This window comes from Salmo salar, chromosome ssa16, assembly GCF_905237065.1.
Source record: "Salmo salar chromosome ssa16, Ssal_v3.1, whole genome shotgun sequence".
Taxonomy (NCBI): domain Eukaryota; kingdom Metazoa; phylum Chordata; class Actinopteri; order Salmoniformes; family Salmonidae; genus Salmo; species Salmo salar.
The window spans coordinates 34,126,497-34,147,159 of NC_059457.1; the positions used below are offsets into that span (position 1 = coordinate 34,126,497).

The 20,663-nt window shown below is 44.5% G+C and overlaps 1 protein-coding gene across 3 annotated transcripts; it reads left to right on the forward strand.

Annotated features, from left to right (window-relative positions):
• Positions 1 to 4,868: 4,868 nt before the first annotated feature.
• Positions 4,869 to 20,562, forward strand: LOC106573697 (WAP four-disulfide core domain protein 1). 3 transcript variants are annotated; one of them, XM_014148982.2, is made up of 8 exons: positions 4,869 to 5,017; positions 8,032 to 8,404; positions 18,430 to 18,628; positions 18,808 to 18,891; positions 18,990 to 19,130; positions 19,213 to 19,263; positions 19,355 to 19,420; positions 19,590 to 20,562. In XM_014148982.2, the coding sequence occupies exons 2-7, from the start codon at positions 8,294 to 8,296 to the stop codon at positions 19,417 to 19,419; spliced, it is 651 nt and encodes a 216-aa protein (XP_014004457.2). In that variant the 5' UTR covers positions 4,869 to 5,017; positions 8,032 to 8,293; the 3' UTR covers position 19,420; positions 19,590 to 20,562. The 3 variants fall into 3 exon arrangements, with proteins under 3 accessions (XP_014004457.2, XP_014004459.2, XP_045553135.1); XM_014148984.2 differs by lacking the exon at positions 4,869 to 5,017 and having other exon boundaries at positions 7,844 to 8,404; positions 19,547 to 20,562; XM_045697179.1 differs by lacking the exon at positions 4,869 to 5,017 and having other exon boundaries at positions 7,844 to 8,404.
• Positions 20,563 to 20,663: the final 101 nt, after the last annotated feature.

Sequence of the window (20,663 nt, forward strand, 5' to 3'; positions counted from 1 at the left end):
TGTACCCCTGGAATAACACAAATAAGCATTAATAAACATGTCACCTTCCATAAATCTAGAATAATAAACTACAAACTGAGGTATAGCCAAAGTAAGCTGTTCCATAAACACTGGCCCAGGAATCTCCCACCACATACACACACACACAACGCATTCACATACACACACACACGCACACACCCACGTGCACACACACATGCATGCATGCACAAACACACTGAAACACACACACACACACACACACACACACACACACACACACACACACACACACACTGAGAGCCCCGTCTGTGTAAGATGGTTGTCTCCCAAGGGAAGAGCCCACCTATTATCTTACAGAGGACTACCAGATCAAAGAAACAAATTACCACAGGATTTCCGTCCCATGGAACTAAAACTCCTATTCTCTGTTGTAAGTGGATGTTTCATCTTTTGATCACTTTCCAGTCTGAACTATCTAAACCCACATCTCTCTTACTTGTTTGAGCATATTGTATGCATTGTAAAAAAATACATGTTGATATAAGGCTAACATTCTTTAAGGTCCCACATGTGAAAACCTTTCTGAGCATCATATTTCCTCCATTCAAATACACAAGCCCTCAGTGCTATACTGGAACAAATGGTACAGTATACGACAAATTAAGATAACTGTTGGAATCCCGCTTGAGTGTATACAGCCACTGAAAGACATAGCGTAGCACATATGCTTCAAGTTACGATGCAGGGACAGTAAAAAGTAGGAAAATACATTTCTCACCTACAAGACGTCTTTACAGAGAGACAGGAGATAATAATATGTTGGGAAAGTGGGACATGTGACCTCAGACTTAAACTCTTATAAAGCAGGAAGACAGGAAATCCTTTGATGTCCTAAAAAACTCCCAGATCCACCTCCCCTCACGTTCTCCCCCAGTCTCTACCACACCCCCAACCCAACCCCCCTTCATTTTGACCTCACTGTTGGACACCTGGGCAGACGGTCACTATACTAACGGCGGGTTTAAATGTTTGCTTTGACCTTGCTTTCAGGGGTCACCTTGTGGAATTCCAGGCAGCTACCTGAGTTCAAAGGGCCCCCGGCTATATGCGTAAGGGGAGAGAGGGACAGCTGGAGGCAGAGAGAGAGACGGAAGGAAAAGGAGGGTCCAAGTGAGGCTTGAGGAATGTGGCAAAAGTAAGGAACAGACAAAGAAGTAAAGTCACTGAGAGAGAAGTTGGTAAGAGGAGGGAGACGAGAGGAAAGGGGGAAATGATGGAGGGAAATAGGGGGCAGAAAGAGAGGTGGAGGGTGAAAACGGTAGATAGAGGTCTAGGTTAGAGGGGGGACAGGATAATCCCCCAGCCCAGTGTGGATGGCTCCCTACAGTTCCTAGGGGTGGCAGAGCGGCACTGATTGGGGGAGATCAGGGAAAAATGGCCTTAATGAGTTGTGATTGGGCCAGCTGCAGGGGGTTAGGATAATGAGCAGCTACAAGCACGAAGAGCCTCCCAGATGAGCAGTTAAGACCTGCTATAGCGTCTTTCGTTAGTGAACTTGGGGGAAAAGTTCTAAACAAGAGGGAAAGTGTGATGTGAACATGATGGTAATTTTATCCAATTTAAATCAAAAGTAAAACTCAAAAGTGTACAAGTTCAAAATCCTAGACTCAAAGTGAATAAAGACTGAAAACTTAAAAGCCAATTTCTTGGCCAGTGTGGTCAACCGAAAGCAAATATTTCAAGTTGAAAAACAATTATTTGAGTTTACCCATGATGTTGTACAACCATTCCAGTCTGTAAATCATTGTTTCAGTGGAATATATATTTATTCTAGCTCAAGTTCAAACCCAGGTAGCACATTTTGTTCCTTGGAAGTTGTTGGAACTCACGTTTTAGGTTTCCCATTCGTCCTGAGCGGTAAAACTGAACGTTTTTTTTAAACATTCTGAGAATGGAAGTGAACATTTTGCCTATTCTGGGTGACCCCTGGCACTGGCTGAGAGAAAGGAAGGTGCAAATTAGTGAGATAGAAGGGGATTGGGGCAGGTGTGGACAGACAAGGAGTGGCTGTCTCACCGCAATCCCTGCTTCAAGACGCAGCCTGAGATTTCCCAACTAGCACAAATGTTCTGAGAACCTGGATGAGACTGTGGTTGTCCTATGGCTATTTTTCATACAACCTTCGCACAACTTTCCGGGAATGGTGCAGGATAGTTGCTTGGCTTCGGAACATTCTCCCAGGTTCTCAGAGTGTTTTGTCTAGCTGGAAAATCTCAAGCTGCCTCTTGAAGCAGTGATTGCAGTGAGACAAGAGCCAAACAGATGTGTTTAGTCTCTGAGCGCCACACCTTGTCTGTCCACACCTGCCTCCCTCCCCTCCTATCTCACTAATCTGCACCTTCCTTTCTCTCAGTCAGTGCCAGTCTGCAGCTTCAAACAGCTGCACTACTCAGGCTCATCAGTGCTTTTGTGTTTCCTAGACCCCCCCCCCGCCCACCCACTCACTCACTCACTCACACGCATGCATACAGTCACATGTATATACCATCCCCACATACTCACTCACACACATCCATATAGAAATTAAAACGTCCTTAGACAAACAAACACTTGTGTATGCACATAACCTTTAACATAAGCACACAATAGAGTATACTATAAACCATGCATCTGTATTTTTATTTAACTAGTCAAGTCAGTTACGAACAAATTCTTATTTATAATGACGGCCTACCCCAGCCAATCCCTAAGCCGGATGACACTGGGCCAATTGTGCGCCGGCCTATGGGACTCCCAATCATGGCCGGTAGTGATACATCCTGGAATCAAACCAGAGTCTGTAGTAACGCCTCTAGCACTGAGATGCAGTGCCTTAGACCGCTGCACCACTCGGTAGCCCAATATCTGGAGGAGAGTAAGAGATTTGTGCACAAATCATTTTTCCATTACCAACTTAAAAGCCCATGTGAAAACAGTACAGTTAATGTAAGGGACTGTAATGGAAGCTGATTGGTTTACCAATTTGTCATTGCTGATCCCTGACCCAGTGAGTCCTGCCCTGATTGGGTCTCCAATTTGGGGAACATTAATGAAACTACTTCCTGCACCCTGCTGCCCCACTGACACCATGGAGGGTCACAGCATGCCAGACCTGGCTGATGTTACACATTAAGTGAAAAAACATACACATCTTGCCACACACAGACACAGGCAAAATACACACACAAGCACACATGTACACACGTCCCACACATTGAATCCAGTCTTTCCCAGATGGTATTATGTGATGAAATGTTGCTCTGATGGGCAAATGCACTGGGGCAAATGCACTGGGGTCTGCTTTAACATCCTCCCTTCGTCATCAGAATCTCCCTCTTCTTCCTCAGTCTCACCATCATCCCACTCAGGTCCGAAATGCTGTGTGACATGGCTGTCCACCATGGTCCAGCTGCAGTGGCGGTTTGTGCCGTTTAAGATGAGGGAGGATGATCATATTTTTCATGAGCATGTCATTGATGTTCCATTCACCCAGCTCAATGTAACATTGCTAGGTTTAGGCTACTACATGATATTCAAATTGTTCCTGTACCCATCATGAGGTCGCTACAATTAAAGTTTACAACGTAAGTGCACAGGTTGAGAGAATTTTGAGTGATCAAGGTGACAGACAGTGACAAATTCAATACCGCCTGCACACTCTTGCCTGCATCTAGCTGATCTAGGGTGTAATAATTAGCCCAACAGTTGCAAATCAGAGTTTATATTGGTCAAATTCAGGTATGTACATCTCCATTTTGTTCCGTTTGCTTCCATTTAAGAAACATTTCTCAACAGAATCGGTGGAATGAATACACCCCTGATCACACGCAAACAGTTCACTTTAATAGTATCAACATAAAAACAGCATAATCACTTTGCTCATTGTATATATAATTCCTTCTTGCAATTATCTACGCGCTCTCATCTTCTAAGCTTTTTGCTTCGCTTGTGGATTTCAGTGCACAACACATCAGCTGTCTGTGATCAGGCGAAACAAAAACATTCCAAGCCAAACCTTCATATCATGACCGCTAACCGTTACACACAGCCTACATTGTTGGTACGTCATAGTTAACTAGAACTATTAGAACTAACACGTTAGTAAACCCGCTACAATCATGCAGTACAGTGTACTGAAAGAAAGAAGTTTAGCAGTTACACTGGCGGGCCCTGGTGTCAATCAATAAATAAAAGTTTACCTTGACTTGGAAGAGTTCCAGTGTTGGATAGCCATAGCCAGCTAGCTAACACAGCATCCCTCTCTGTTTGAGCCGGGTCTTTGAGTAGGCTAAACTAGCTAGCTGCATTTGCCAGCTATGTGAAAGTTTAAAGTTTCACTCGCTCGCTCTCTCTTACTTCTCCTTAATTTAGGAAGAAATGTATTTGTTCAAAACTGTTCAACTATTGTCTTTCTCTCTCTTTGAGTCAACTACTCAAAACATTTTATGTACTGCAGTGCTAGATAGCTAGCACTAGATTCATTCTAGTGCTAGCTACTAGATTCATTCTCTGATCCTTTGGAGGAAGTCCTCGGAAGTTGTCATAATTACTGTGTAAGTCTATGGAAGGGGGTGAGAACCATGAACCTCCTAGGTTTTGTATTGAAGTCAATGTACCAGAGGAGGGCAGAAGCTATCTGTCCTACAGCTAGACCATGGTGCTACCCTACAGAGTGCTACTGAGGCTACTGTAGACCTTCATTGCAAAACAATGTGTTTTAATCAATTATTTGGTAACGTGAATATATTTAGTAGAGTTTTATCTAAAAAGGGTGGTCCTCCCCTTCCTCGGAGGAGGAGCCTCCACTGTCCAGCTGGCCTGCATTAGAGCAGCTGAGATCTGCGATCCACCATGGTTGGAAAGAAGCATGTGATGTGTGCAGAAAGCCATCTCTCCTCTAACAGAAACTTCCCAATCTCCAGAGAACACTGCCTCAGATCAAAGGAATGTGATGCTTGGATTTTATAAAAACTCTCACCAGACTCCAAAATAGAAGGTACAGGTCAGTGAGTGTGTGTGTGTGTGTGTGTGTGTGTGTGTGTGTGTGTGTGTGTGTGTGTGTGTGTGTGTGTGTGTGTGTGTGTGTGTGTGTACACGCATGCATCACTGAATCTGTTTGCAGTATCTCTCTACACTGCGTGGGAAAGACTGGTGTTAGGAAAACCAATACATTCAAACAGCCACAGGTCACACTACATTCAAACAGCCCACTGCCCCAAAGGACAAATAGGCTACAATCATAGTGTGCAACAAGACGCTATAAGAATTTATAACAATCAGCCAGGTCACCGTGATACAAGTCAGTATTGGTCGTTCATGTCTGAGGATGTCGGGAGATGACATGGAAACCGGACACCAGGGGCAACAGTGAGTGCTGTTACCTTCAAGTAGATTTCTGTTTTGCTAGGGTGTTGTTGACAGGGATGGTAGCCAGTGGTGTCATACTTGAGTAAAAGTAGAAAATGACTCAAGTAAAAGTGAAAGCCACCCAGTAAAATACTACTTGTCTAAAATTATTTGGTTTTAAATATACTGAAGTATCAAAAGTAAAAGTAATTGCTAAAATATACTTAAGTATCAAAAGTAAAAGTACAACAATAAAAAAATCCTTATATTAAGAAATCTTTTTTATTTTTTTAAGGATAGCCAGGGGCACACTCCAACACTCAGACATAATTTACAAACAAAGCATTTGTGTTAAGTGAGTCTAACAGTGACAGATCAGAGGCAGTGGGGATGACCAGGGATGTTATCTTGATAAGTGTGTGAATTGGTCCATTTTCTGTCCTGCTAAGCATTCAAAATGTAACAAGTACTTTTGGGTGTCAAATGTATGGAGTAAAAAGGACAAGTTGTCAAAAATATAAATAGTAAAGTGAAGTACAGATACCCCAAAAGACTACTGAAGTAGTGCTTTAAAATATTTTTACTTATGTACTTTACACCACTGATGGTAGATGGGTGTAAGCATCTAGCTCTGGTCCCACCGGTTGAATGTTCAAATCTAGTGATAGAAAGTTGTTTTTTAGATTTTTGTTCTAAGCCTATCCCAAACCTTAACCATAAACCCATGACTAAACATAACCCTAATCTGAAAAATTCAGAGTTAATGCCTAAACCTAACCTGCTTAAACATTTCGAAATTTGATGTTTGGAACAACTTTTAAATTTGACGTTTGAGAAACATGGATGAACGTTTAATTCTGACATGAGACTGTGAGAGCTTGTTGTAACAAACACAGAGACACACAACATAGTCAGGTCCTGTTTCATGTGAAGAGGCACCCAGGCTTCGTGTCAAGCTTCTCTGAGTCAAGTTCTTCAGTGTCCTTGCTGTAGAATGGGAGGATCATGACAAAGTGTTGTGCTGGTGTGCTGGGGTTTAGGCTGGTGGGTGGACTGGACACAGGGATGTGTGTTTTGTAGCTCCATGCAGCTGTTGGCTCCAGGGGAGGGAGTGCCAGGCATCCAGGCGTGCAGGGGGCTGCAGCTGTCCCACGGGGGGACAGGGGTGTGTGGGGAAGGTGGGGCAGTCTGGGGTCGCAGTGACAGTGATGGGTGACCCCCTAACCCCACGGTGTAGAAATTAGACTGACTGCTGTCTGCATGGAGCACAGCCACGTCTAACACTGAGCTGTATATAGACTGGCTATAATCAACAGTCCTATAAACACCACTCAACAACTCTACCCCTGCTGTATTATGGGGATATAATAATGGGCATATACCAACAACCAACATGACACAACCATTCCCTAAAGCAGGGGTGTCAAACTCATTCCGTGGAGGGCATAGTGTCTGCTGTTTATTTTTTTTTTTTCAATTAAGACCTGAGGGGAGTTTCTTACTAATTAATGACCTTAATTCATCAATCAAGTACAAGGGAGGAACGATAACCCGCAGACACTTGGCCCTCCATGGAATGAGTTTGACACATGTGCTCTAAAGAGTTTCATCACGTGCTGATCTGAGCTCCAAATATTGCATGCATTGTGCCTCTCTGAGTTATGTAGCTCCATAGTCTTTTGTTTCTGCTGTTATTACTGTAGCTACTGTATCACATTACCTGTGCTATCGAGCCAATGCAGTACCCAATTCCTGGCAGGAAACATCACATCATTCCATCATCAGCGGTGATTGTAGCCATGTCTTTAAGCAACTCTTCCCGACTTATACCCCATCCAGGCTCCGCTGGGGACAGACAGGCATGTCTCTCCCTTGCTCTATTCTCTCTCTCTCTCTCTCTCTCTCTTTTGTGTTACTATAGCTAGGGCCCCATTGTGACATAAGCCTTGCTCCTGTAAAACTAATAATGACAAAGATTTGTACAGGCTTAGCATTCTTTCCCCCTTTCAATGCAGGATACGGGAATGAGGGGGCCAGGGGGCTGAGGGGATTTAGGTAGTGAGAAGGGTGAGGGGATATGTCCTAGTTTGAGAGGGAACATGCTATTTCACAGACGAGTGGCCCCTACTCTGGATCACGCAACATGCTTTTATTCTTTCTGGTTGAATGCCTACATTATCCTCTCAACATACAGCCTATTCAGGAATGCATAGTCATGGCACTCCCAGTGACTTTCTTACAGTATATCATGAATTTCCTATTCCCACAAGTTAGTCATTATGTAAAATGTATGCATATATAGTTAATACTGTAATATGATATACAGATTTGACTAAATTCAGTAACCCCTTTACAGTATACTAAACATCTTTCTCACTCTCTCTCTCTCTCCCTCTCTCTCTCTCTCTCTCTTCCCCTCCCTCCTTTGAGCTCCCTCCTCCTTCTCCCGCTCGCTTTCTCCTTCCCTCTCTCTCAGTGAAAGGCAGACATGTGCTTGCCGTGCCAGCAGACCGATTTAACCCTCTCCTCAGAATAACTAATGCACAGACAGCTGGCTTACCCTCCTTGACTCCCCTAACTATCTCCCTCTTTCTTTTCCCTCCACAGTGGCTCTATTAATTCTTTCTCCTCCTTTCCTTTCCTCTCTTCTTATTTCCCCTGCAGTTTCCCCTGCTCAGACGGATAAAAATAATTGTCCTATAGCAGAGCTTGTGTAATCGCTGGCTTCACAAGCACGGGAGCCACTGCCTCAACACCGGCCCAATAAGGAATACCAAGCACTGGACTGAACACCACAGTGTTGAAGAAAAGGAGAGAACATTTTCTAAACTCCAAGGAAGAAGGATACAGTAAGGAATACAGAGAGTGACAGAAGAAGAGAGAAGAAACAGAGTGAGGAGTGCAGGAGGAGTGAAGTGTTAGGACCATGCCTGGCTGTCACATCCGGACGCCCCTGATGTTGGTGCTCTGCATGCTGGTGCTGTCCTGTGGGTCAGGAGGTGCCCGGCGGATCAGAAAGAGAGGGCTTAACCAAAAGGTGGGGTTTAGACCTGATATGAGTACCTTCACTGCAGCAATACTCTCTCTCTCTGTGTGTGTGTGTGTGTGTGTGTGTGTGTGTGTGTGTGTGTGTGTGTGTGTGTGTGTGTGTGTGTGTGTGTGTGTGTGTGTGTGTGTGTGTGTGTGTGTGTGTGTGTGTGTGTGTGTGTGTGTGTGAAGAGAGAAGGTAAAGCTGGTGGACATACAATACATACACTGTTTTGGCAGGGTGGCGTAGTTTGGAGGTTTTAGCAATAGCAGCACCATGGTTTCATGAATGCTGTGTAGTCCCCTGTGTATTGTCCTCTCCACTCTGTCCTGGCTATGTTAGGAGTGGAGGAGTGACGGACGGTCATGCAGAAGACTGAACACAGAGAAACAGAGCATGGCCATTGTCACAGAGGGGTTTCTGTAGTAAGAGCAGCAGACAGAGACAGCGGTGGAGAGAGAGATGGGAGGCAGAGAGAGGGGCTGTAGAGGCGCACAGGATGGAGCTCTCTTTTTCCCTCCAGAGCAGCAAAGCAGAATGAGCAGCTGGCCAGCACAGCCAACAATCTGCTAGCATGGGGAAAACATTACAATAACCACAGCTTCCATTGATTAGTAACACACACCTGGTTTTGTATCACATCTAGGGGGATACTCTCTGATCCTGATACTCTCTGATCCTGTCTGGACATCAAATCTAATTTTATTTGTCACATGCTTTGTAAACAAAAGGTGTAGGCTGACAGTGAAAAGCTTAGGTAGCGGTAGAGTGATAGGGGTAAAGGTACGTAGGGGTAAAGTGATAAGGTATAGGTAGGGGTAGAGTGGTAGGGGTAAAGGTACAGTAGGGGTAAAGTGATAAGGTATAGGTAGGGGTAGAGTGGTAGAGTGGTAGGGGTAAAGGTACGTAGGGGTAAAGTGATAAGGTATAGGTAGGGGTAGAGTGGTAGGGGTAAAGGTACAGTAGGGGTAAAGTGATAAAGTATAGGTAGGGGTAAAGTGATAAGGTATAGGTTGGGTAAAGTTGGGTAAAGGCGACAGGATAAATAATAAGCAGTAGCAACAGCGTTTGTGATGAATCAAAAGAGTTAGTGCAAAGGGGGGTCAATGCAGATAGTCTCTGTAGCTATTTGGTGAACTATTTAGCAGTCTTATGGCTTGGAGGTAGAAGCTGTTCTTAGGGTCCTGTTGGTTCCTTGACTTGGTGCATCGGTATCACTTGCCGTGCGGTAGCAGGGAGAACAGTTTTTGACTATTTTTACACCGCCTGGTAAAGAGGTCCTGGATGTTAGGGAGCTCAGCCCCAGTGATGTAATGGGCCATAGGCACTACCCTCTGTAGCCAGATGCAGCCAGAGAAGATGCTCTCAATTGTGCAGCTGTAGACATTTTTGAGGATCTGAGGGGGAAGAGGCGTTGTAGTGCCTTTTCACAACTGTTGGTGTGTGTGGACCATGTTAATTGATTCTTGATTCTTCGCAATGTTGTGCTGCTATTTTTATTGACTTGGCCAAAGCTTTTGATACGGTAGACCATTCCATTCTTGTGGGCCGGCTAAGGAGTGTTGGTGTCTCTGAGGGGTCTTTGGCCTGGTTTGCTAACTACCTCTCTCAATGAGTGCAGTGTATAAAGTCATAACATCTGCTGTCTCAGCCACTGCCTGTCATCAAGAGTGTACCCCAAGGCTCGATCCTAGGCCCCACGCTCTTCTCAATTTACATCAACAACATAGCTCAGGCAGTAGGTAGCTCTCTCAACCATTTATATGCAGATGATAGTCTTATACTCAACTGGCCCCACCCCAGATTTTGTGTTAAATGCTCTACAACAAAGCTTTCTTAGTGTCCAACAAGCTTTCTCTGCCCTGAACCTTGTTCTGAACACCTCCAAAACAAAGGTCATGTGATTTGGTAAGAAGACTGCCCCTCTCCCCACCGGTGTGATTACTACCTCTGAGGGTTTAGAGCTTGAGGTAGTCACCTCATACAAATACTTTGGAGTATGGCTAGACGGTACAATGTCCTTCTCTCAGCACATATCAAAGCTGCAGGCTAAGGTTAAATCTAGACTTGGTTCCCTCTATCGTAATCGCTCCTCTTTCACCCCAGCTGCCAAACTAACCCTGATTCAGATGACCATCTTACGCATGCTAAATTACGGAGACGTAATTTATAGATTGGCAGGTAAGGGTGCTCTCGAGCGGCTAGATGTTCTTTACCATTCGGCCATCAGATTGCCACCAATGCTCCTTATAGGACACATCACTGCATTGTATACTCCTCTGTAAACTGGTCATCTCTGTATACCCGTCGCAAGACCCACTGGTTGATGTTTATTTATAACACCCTCTTAGGCCTAATTCCCCCCATCTGAGATATCTACTGCAGCCATCATCCTTCACATACAACTCCCATTCTGCCAGTCACATTCTGTTTAAGTTCCCCAAAGCACACACATCCCTGGATCGCTCCTCTTTTCAGTTCACTGCAGCTAGCAACTGGAACGAGCTGCAACAAACACTCAAACTGGACCGTTTTATCTCAATCTCTTCATTCAAAGACACTTACTGACAGTTGTGGCTGCTTTGCGTGATGTATTGTTGTCTCTACCTTCTTGCCCTTTGTGCTGTTGTCTGTGCCCAATAATGTTTGTACCCTGTTTTGTCCTGGTACCATGTTGTGCTGCTGCCATGTTGTGTTGCTGCCATGTTGTTGTCATGTTGTGTTGCTGCCATGCTGTTGTTGAAGGTCTCTCTTTATGTGGTGTTGTGTTGTCTTTCTTGTTGTGATGTGTGTTTTGTCCTATATTTTTATTTAATTTATATTTATTTTTAATCCCAGCCCTTGCCCCTGCAGGAGGGCTTTTGGTAGGCCGTCATTGTAAATAAGAATTTGTTCTTAACTGACTTGTCTAGTTAAATAAAAAATAAATAAAAATAAAAATTCCTTAGTGATGTGGACACCGAGGAACTTGAAGCTCTCGACTCGCTCCGCTACAGTCCCGTCGATGTGGATGGTGGCATGCTCGGCCCTCCATTTCCTGTAGTCCACGATCAGCTCTTTTGTCTTGCTGACATTGAGGGAAAGATTGGTGTCCTGGCACCACACTGCCAAGTCACTGACATCCTCCCTATAGGCTGTCTCATCATCATTGGTGATTAGGCCTACCACTGTTGTGTCATCAGAAAACGCAATGATGGTGTTGGAGTCGTGTGGCGCCACGCAATTGTGGGTGAACGGAGTACAGGAGGGGACTAAGCATGCACCCCTGAAGTGCCCCCCCTGTTGAGGGTCAGCGTGGCAGATGTGTTTTTGCCTACCCTCACCACCTGGGGGCAGCACGTCAGGATGTCCAAATCATCAAACCAAACTTTATTTATGTAGCACATTTCAGACATGAATGCAACGCAATGCGCTTTGCAAAAAAATAATAATAAATGAAAATAAAAACAGAAATATTTACTATACAACAAACACAAGGGAATAAAAAAACTAAAGAATAACAAAAACTGAAAAACTAAAAAAGCACCCTAAGGAAAAGCAAAAAAAGGTGTGTTTTAAGATCTCTTTTGAATATGTCCACAGTTTCAGGTTCTCTGGCAGGCTATTCCAGAGGCTGGAGGCATAGTAACTAAAGGCTGCCTCTCCATACATGTTGGTCCTAGGCTTTGGGATAGTTAATTGGTCAGTGCCAGATGACCTGAGGGACCTACTGGGTACATAACTTAAAAGCATGTCTGACATGTATTGGTTCACAATAGTGGATTGATTTAAAAACCAATAGAATAATCTTAAAATTAATTCTAAAACTCACAGGCAGCCAGTGCAGAGACGTTAAATCCGGTGTAATGTGTGCTCTCTGTCTGGTCTTGGTCAGTACCCGTGATGCAGCATTCTGTTTGTTTTGTAGTTTACCAATGGCAGGAGAGCATTACAGTAGTCAAGACTGCTTGTAATAAAAGCATGGATGAGTCTTTCTGTATCAGCCTGAGATAGAAACAGCCTCACCGTGGCAATGTTCCTCAGGTGGTAAAAAGTTATTTTGGTCACATTCCTAATATGTGATTCGAAATTGAGCTCAGAATCTAAAATGACACCTGGTGTTTTATCTTTATTGCCCAGGATCCAGTTGCAGAGGGCGGCGTTCAGTACCAAGGTCCCGAGCATAGTGACGAGCTTGGAGGGCATTGTGGTGTTGAACGCTGAGCTGTAGTCAATGAACAACATTCTCAAGGAGGCCTTCCTGTTCTGTTTCTGGGCCATCTGCCTCGGCCTCTCAAGACTTTTATGTCCTCCCCAGGTGATTCTCACATCTATATTTACCATCTCATAGCTACAGCTCCATATCAATGGTAGCAATAAGGAAATTAATCCCATGGGATTGGGCTGTTTGTGTGCTGAGACATCAGAACGAACAAGATTGGAAGAGGCATCCTAATTTTCCTCATTCCAGTATGTCAGCCAAATTCATTTACTAAACTATTCCAAGATGGCTGCACTCAATGTAGGTTATAATCCCTCTAGTGTAGCCAGTAAATACCACTCTCTATATAAATAGGAGAATAAAAAAAATACAAATATGCATAACAAATACAAAATATAATATGGTTTTGGCATACAGTAAAAAAAATTATTCTGGAAGAAATCCACAGGTGGTAAAGTCTGTTTCATACTTGGTTTGAGTAAACTTCTGTGTCGGTCAGAGTTAATACACTTAGCCCACTGAGGCTTTGATAGGAGTTATGAACATTAATCTCAGTCAGATGATATCATGTGAGGATGTCTGGACATTACTGTACACACCCACAGGATTATCAACTCCCCGCTGAGAGCAGGCTGGAGAAGCACCCCCACAGCTCTCTGTGATAGTGATAGTCCAAACATCCATCAAGATAAAACAACATGGTAAAACAGTTAGTATAGAAGCAGGCAGTCACCTGCATGGGTGATATGTCTCAGTCTAACTATTAAAAAAGAGCATTTGTCTGGTTACATTCCATCCTTTTATACATTAAGGTCAAAACCCGCCAGCTGTCAGTCAATCAGTTAGTCAGCCAGTCAGTGACTCAGTCAGTCAGCCAGTCAGTCAGTGTTATGGCAGGAAATCAAATCAAATCAAAGTTTATTTGTCACGTGCGCTGAACACAACAGGTGTAGACCTTACCATGAAATGCTTACTTACAGGCTCTAACCAATAGTGCAAAAAAGGTATTAGGTGAACAATAGGTAAGTAAAGAAATAAAACAACAGTAAAAATATACAGTAGCGAGGCTATAAAAGTAGCGAGGCTACATACAGACACCGGTTAGTCAGGCTGATTGAGGTAGTATGTACATGTAGATATGGTTAAAGTGACTATGCATATATGATGAACAGAGAGTAGCAGTAGCGTGAAAGGGGAGTTGGCGGGTGGTGGGTGGGACACAATGCAGATAGCCTGGTTAGCCAATGTGCGGGAGCACTGGTTGGTCAGCCCAATTGAGGTAGTATGTACATGAATGTAGAGTTAAAGTGACTATGCATATATGATAAACAGACTAGCAGCAGCGTAAAAATAGGGGTGGGGGGGCACACAATGATAATAGTCCAGGTAGCCATTTGATTACCGGTTCAGGAGTCTTATGGCTTGGGGGTAAAAACTGTTGAGAAGCCTTTTTGTCCTAGACTTGGCACTCCAATACCGCTTACCATGCGGTAGTAGAGAGAACAGTCTATGACTGGGGTGGCTGGGGTCTTTGACAATTTTTAGGGCCTTCCTCTGACACCACCTGGTGTAGAGGTCCTGGATGTCAGGCAGCTTAACCCCAGTGATGTACTGGGCCGTACGCACTACCCTCTGTAGTGCCTTGCGGTCAGAGGCCGAGCAATTACCGTACCAGGCAGTGATGCAACCAGTCAGGATGCTCTCGATGTTGCAGCTATAGAACCTTTTGAGGATCTCAGGACCCATGCCAAATCTTTTTCGTTTCCTGAGGGGGAATAGGCTTTGTCGTGCCCTCTTCATAACTGTCTTGGTGTGTTTGGACCATTCTAGTTTGTTGTTGATGTGGACACCAAGGAACTTGAAGCTCTCAAACTGCTCCACTACAGCCCCGTCGATGAGGATGGGGGCGTGCTCGGTTCTCCTTTTCCTATAATCCATAATAATCTCCTTAGTCTTGGTTACGTTGAGGGATAGGTTGTTATTCTGGCACCACCCGGCCAGGTCTCTGACTTTCTCCCTATAGGCTGTCTCATCGTTGTCAGTGATCAGGTCTACCACTGTTGTGTCATCTGCAAACTTAATGATGGTGTTGGAGTCATGCCTGGCCATGCTGTCGTGGGTGAACTGGGAGTACAGGAGGGGACTGAGCACGCACCCCTGGGGAGCTCCAGTGTTGAGGATCAGCGTGGCAGATGTGTTGCTACCTACCCTCACCACCTGGGGGCGGCCCGTCAGGAAGTCCAGGATCCAGTTGCAGAGGGAGGTGTTTAGTGCCAGGATCCTTAGCTTAGTGATGAGCTTTGAGGGTACTATGGTATTGAACGCTGAGTGGGAGCCAATAAATAGCATTCTCACATAAGTGTTCCTTTTGTCCAGGTGGGAAAGGGCAGTGTGGAGTGCAATAGAGATTGCATCATCTGTGGATCTGTTTGGGCGGTATGCAAATTGGAGTGGGTCTAGGGTTTCTGGGATAATGGTGTTGATGTGAGCCATTACCAACCTTTCAAAGCACTTCATGGCTACGGACGTGAGTTCTACGGGTCTGTAGTCATTTAGGCAGGTTGCCTTTGTATTCTTGGGCACAGGGACTATGGTGGTCTGCTTGAAACATGTTGGTATTACAGACTCAATCAGGGACATGTTGAAAATGTCAGTGAAGACACCTGCCAGTTGGTCAGCACATGCCCGAAGCACACGTCCTGGTAATCCGTCTGGCCCGCAGCCTTGTGTATGTTGACCTGTTTAAAGGTCTTACTCACGTCGGCAACGGAGAGCATGATCACACAGTCGTCCGGAACAGCTGATGCTCTCATGCATGCCTCAGTGTTGCTTGCCTCGAAGCGAGCATAGAAGTGATTTAGCTCGTCTGGTAGCCACGTGTCACTGGGCAGCTCGCGGCTGTGCTTCCCTTTGTAGTCTGTAATAGTTTGCAAGCCCTGCCACATAAGACGAGCGTCGGAGCCGGTGTAGTATGATTCAATCTTAGCCCTGTATTGACGCTTTGCCTGTTTGATGGTTCGTCACAGGGCATAGCAGGATTTCTTGTAAGCTTCCAGGTTAGAGTCCCGCACCTTGAAAGCGGTAGCTCTACCCTTTAGCTCTACCCTTGCAACATGAACTGGTGCTAGAGCAAGGCTGGTCTGGAGAACTTTCTAAGCACAGGGGATCTCAGCATGGGAAGGAGGGTGGAGAATGGATGCTGTTGTATTACAGAAGAAAGAGATACGGATCTAAATAACATGGTCAATGCATAAGTATGACTATCATTAAATAATCAGTGCAATCCATACATCTATTTGGGGTGTACGAATGTATCACATTGCACATCGTTTCACTGGAGAAGCTGAGTGGTGTGCTTCCTGGAGTTCTAGGAATCAGGATGTGTCTGATCTAAGGACTAGATACAGTACAGACGTCAATGGCCTGATTACAGTTTACATCACAGTCTGGAGCCAAATAAGGTCTCTGATGGCTTTAGCCCACTCTGCTGAATCGCTCAGCTTTGAAATCCCTGCCCTGGAAGAAATCAATATAACAGGTCTGCTGGTATCTCTGTGGCCCAGCAGGAAGAGACCAATGACTGTAAATAAACAATGTGGGACTGAACATCAAACAGACACATGCAGCACGGCACAGTACAGGACATGGTAGGGCAGCTTGGCATTCAGACTGATAGACAGGAACCGGATATTCTACTTCCTCTGCTACTGAGATCTGAGGAGAAACCATGGGAACTGAGCACATAATGAACCATGGTCACTGTAGCTCACGTTGTCCAATCACATGGATAATCAGCCTCACTCTTGTACTTTAAACCTGGAGTTGTCTGAACTGCATTTGTAAAGATACAGGGTAACATGAGGATGAAAGTGAATGGCCTACTTTGTCTCCCATAATCATTACCTGTAAATTTGTAAACATGATTAGAATCCTTTTGTAGACCCAACAGCATTGTGACGTGATTGGCTTCTCTTTGAGATACTGTAGGATAGGCTAATATAGCTCGGCCTAGAAACCCTCAGGAGACAGTCAGAAGATCTGAGAGATGATGGATCCAATCTGGCCAATGTGGACCACAGCTGCTAAAAGCATGAATTCTTTGAATGAAGAGAGCCCTGATGTTGCCTGATGACTCATCCTGAATTTAACTCTGTTGCTCTATCGATCGCTCCATAGAAACGTTAGTTGGCGTGTTGTATGGCCAGAGCGATGTGGATGGGTAGCTAGGCAAGCTCTGATAAGGTCAAAAGCTCTAAAGATTCATTTTGAGGAAGGAGAATTGCTGTAAAGCGCATAAAAAATCTGGAAGTGCTACTAAGACATGGTCAATTAGCATAAAATCAGGATCAATAACCTAACCAAGGTCAGCACTGTGTTACTTTTACTGCAGTCACACTGACATGGAAGGAAAGAAAGTAGTGCACTCGTGTGTTGCCATGCAAAAGCTACAAGTTGATCCAGTCACTGAGCCATGGTAAGACCTGGCACCCCACCCACCAGGCTGGCAGCTGACAGAGCAAATTATTTGTGTGTTTATTACAAACATGCATTCTGTGTCAAACACCAGCGCCAAACATTTGCTTTCGTTTTTACGGTTGGTTTGGAAGAGCAGTCGATTAGCCTGCCAAATAAACAGCGCAGTTTTAACGATCACGTGCAGTCCGCAAGCCCATTATCTAATTAGTGAGAGGGGGAAAAACTCTCAGAGGGCCCCTGGCACAGTCTCTCTGTCAGGGGGAAAGGGACAGGGACACCTTACCTGGGCCGGCAGGGCATCCACGTCGAGAGCAGCAGGATGTGCACTTGAAATTACAGTGTCTGGTCTGGAGCTCTATGATAAAGATGGGCTTTGGTTAACATTGGCCAGACTACATGGAACATATGCATTCGGAATGGAGTTGGCAGAGTGAGCCCCTCAGAATGAGACTGTGTGGTTGGTCCTGTACAGTAGGCTAGCTCAACTGCAACTGGAAAACGGACCTGACTGTATCTGTTGCTGTGCCAGAGCAGCTCCTCTATGGAATAGCACTTGGAAAATATTAGGAAAGACCCACAAACGCTACCTCCTTAGCTCTATGGTTATAAGCACATCACATACAGAGATAACAAACCTGAATAAACCAGTGTTTGACCTATAAAATCCTCCAAGAAGTAGTTCACACCATAGGTGCATGGAAATAGTTGAAGTTTATTGAACCGAGCAAAGCAGTAAGTACAGCCATGGCTGTATTACACAACTGATTATGTAAGTGTTTCACAAGCTCCATTAGAGAAAATCACAGACCACCACTGTTCAGGTGAGGTGGAGAATGTGTGTTTGGCACTATCATATTTTCCTGTATCACATTCACATTCTGTTCCTAGACCGTCACTGAAAATAAGAATCTGTTCTTAACTGACTTGCCTAGTTAAATAAAGGTAAAAAAAAAAATTTTAAATCCCCCTTGACTTTTAATTTTTTATTTGATATATTTAACCTTAACTGACTTGCCTAGTTAAATAAAGAACAAATTCTTAGCCTTTAGTTCTTTATCGCTCTACATATTTAGAGTGAAGGTCAAGGTGTTTACTAACAGGCATGATAGCTTAACACAGGAAATATAACAAATGTTGCACCAAGTATGTTACAAAAATCCATTACCGCCACCTGCTGGTCAAAGGTGTAGGACAAGCACATGTCACAATTCATCTTTGTAGGCCTACTGTATGTACAAAAAGACTCCAGCAATCACCTACTATGTTGAAAATGACCCAGGTCTCTCTATGTTTCAGCCTCAGGATAGTAGACTGCACATTTCTGTTCAAACAAAGTCATTCTGTTATCTCCTCTAAGGACTATGAGTACCCAAACCAGCAGTCCCAATCCACGCAGCACCAGAAGAATGACCGCTGCCCACCCCCACCTCAGATGCTGCCGGAGAGGGCCTGCGAGGTGCCCGGCTGCCGCTCTGACTCAGAGTGTGAGCGCCACAAGCGCTGCTGCTATAACGGCTGCATCTACGCCTGTCTGGAGTCAGTGCAGCCCCCACCAGGTAAGCGCCACTGATCTAGATGACAGTACACAAAACCACACTTATCGACCCATATGACGGCACGCATGGTCATACATAGCGTGGGCATGGTTCTAACCATTGGTACTAGGATATGCAGTAAAATTCTGACGATATCATTAGGATCAAACTTACCAATGATGTCTGTTTGTGTTGACCAGTGCTGGACTGGCTGGTTCAACCCAAGCCTCGATGGCTGGGAGGGAATGGCTGGCTTCTAGACGGTCCAGATGAGGTACTGCAGGGTGAGTAGCCTGGAACATCACCATTAAAACAGACCTGATCGCTACACCATCAGTGTGTGTTTAGTTGACCTCTGACCTGTGTGTCCCCTGCTCTCCAGCGGAGGCCTGCAGCACCACAGAGGATGGTGACGAGCCCCTGCACTGTCCAACAGGCTATGAGTGCCACATCATCAACCAAGGAAACCCCGCCGCTGGCATCCCCAATCGGGGACAGTGCATCAAGTCTCGTGGCAACTCTGGTAAGGTCCAATTCAGTCAGACATTTAATGTAGTTCTAAAAACTGGCATAATCACGAACTAGAGGTGCCATTTCTCATCTAGATGGACGTCCCATGAGGCAAAAGTCCTATAAGGACTATAAGGATTACTTGGGTAAGTGTGGTGATCAACTGTCCACTATACTCCATAATTATACTGCTAGGGTCTCTTTTACATGAACATGCCTGTCATTTCTCCACTATAGGAATTGGAAGCAGCTCTAATAATGCAGTGGCCTATGAGAAACACAACCACAAACACATGGGATGAGGTAGGTGTTATTGGGATGCCATTAACGAAAATAAGCAAGAGGACAGAATACAGCCTATATTGTTTGCTATGACTGAGCTATCAAAGGTCAATATAACAATCTATAATAACCATTTCTATCTGACAGATAGTTTTGAAGAGACTACCAGATTTTCACTGTCTCTCCTCAGATCTTCAGATACCTCAACACAGAACCTCAGCTATCAGAGCCCACATATCATACCTCTCTTGACAATGGAACACAGAACAACCAGACAACCTCATGGTGCTTTACACTTCCCATGTCTGGCCTGGGGAAAGGAGGAAACCAAGTCTTCAGTTCCTTCTTCTTCACAAACTGGCATACCCCTTTGGTTGTAATAATGCTGCAGGCAGGGTTTTAAACAATACTTTAACAGATTTACACACACACAGAAACATGCTTTGGTTTAGTCATGGGTAAGACGTAATGGTGTTATGGTTGAAAAGGAGAAATGAACAAGACACAAAGCCCCTTTATTGATCAGTCTCAAACAGCAAAAAAAATAAAGCCTTTTATCTATACACAATATCAAAGTAGATGCACTGAAAAACCCCACAACCAGACACACACACTTATCTCATAGAATAAGGACTATGTGCTGCTGTTGGCCCTCACCCTTCAGGATGAAGATCCCATAAACACACAGACCAGGAACAGACCCAGAACCACCAACACACTCCATACATGATTAATGAAATAACTTCACAGCTGCCCTCCACTCTGCTTACATGTCAATCATGGTGGGAGAGCAAGCGGGGCCTTATACCAGTATGACCCCATCATCCACACACAGTAGCTGTTCAGTGTTTGTATCGACTGTACATGAAATTGAACATATTCTATTCAGTATATTCAATCAGTCAGTCCAAAAATGAACATTAGTATGACAGAAAGACAGGTGTGAGTGGTTAGGAATATCCATGTCTGGATTTTAGTACATCAAATGGTGCTCAGTCTCTTCTAACAGAACAATAAGCTGGTCTACATGACTAAATTCCACAACTAATAAGCTAGAGGTATGAACATGTAACCATTTTCTGAGGGAGACAGTAATATCCAAATGTCAAACTGGTGCTGTAATGTAGCTTTGTGTATTACAAATAAACTGTATGTTTGAGGAACGGTCTGCTATTTACATTATTGTAGACTTAACCATGAGACAAACTTTACACCGAAACCTAACCATTCAGGATTGCCTGTCCTTGGCAATTTTAGGTCATTA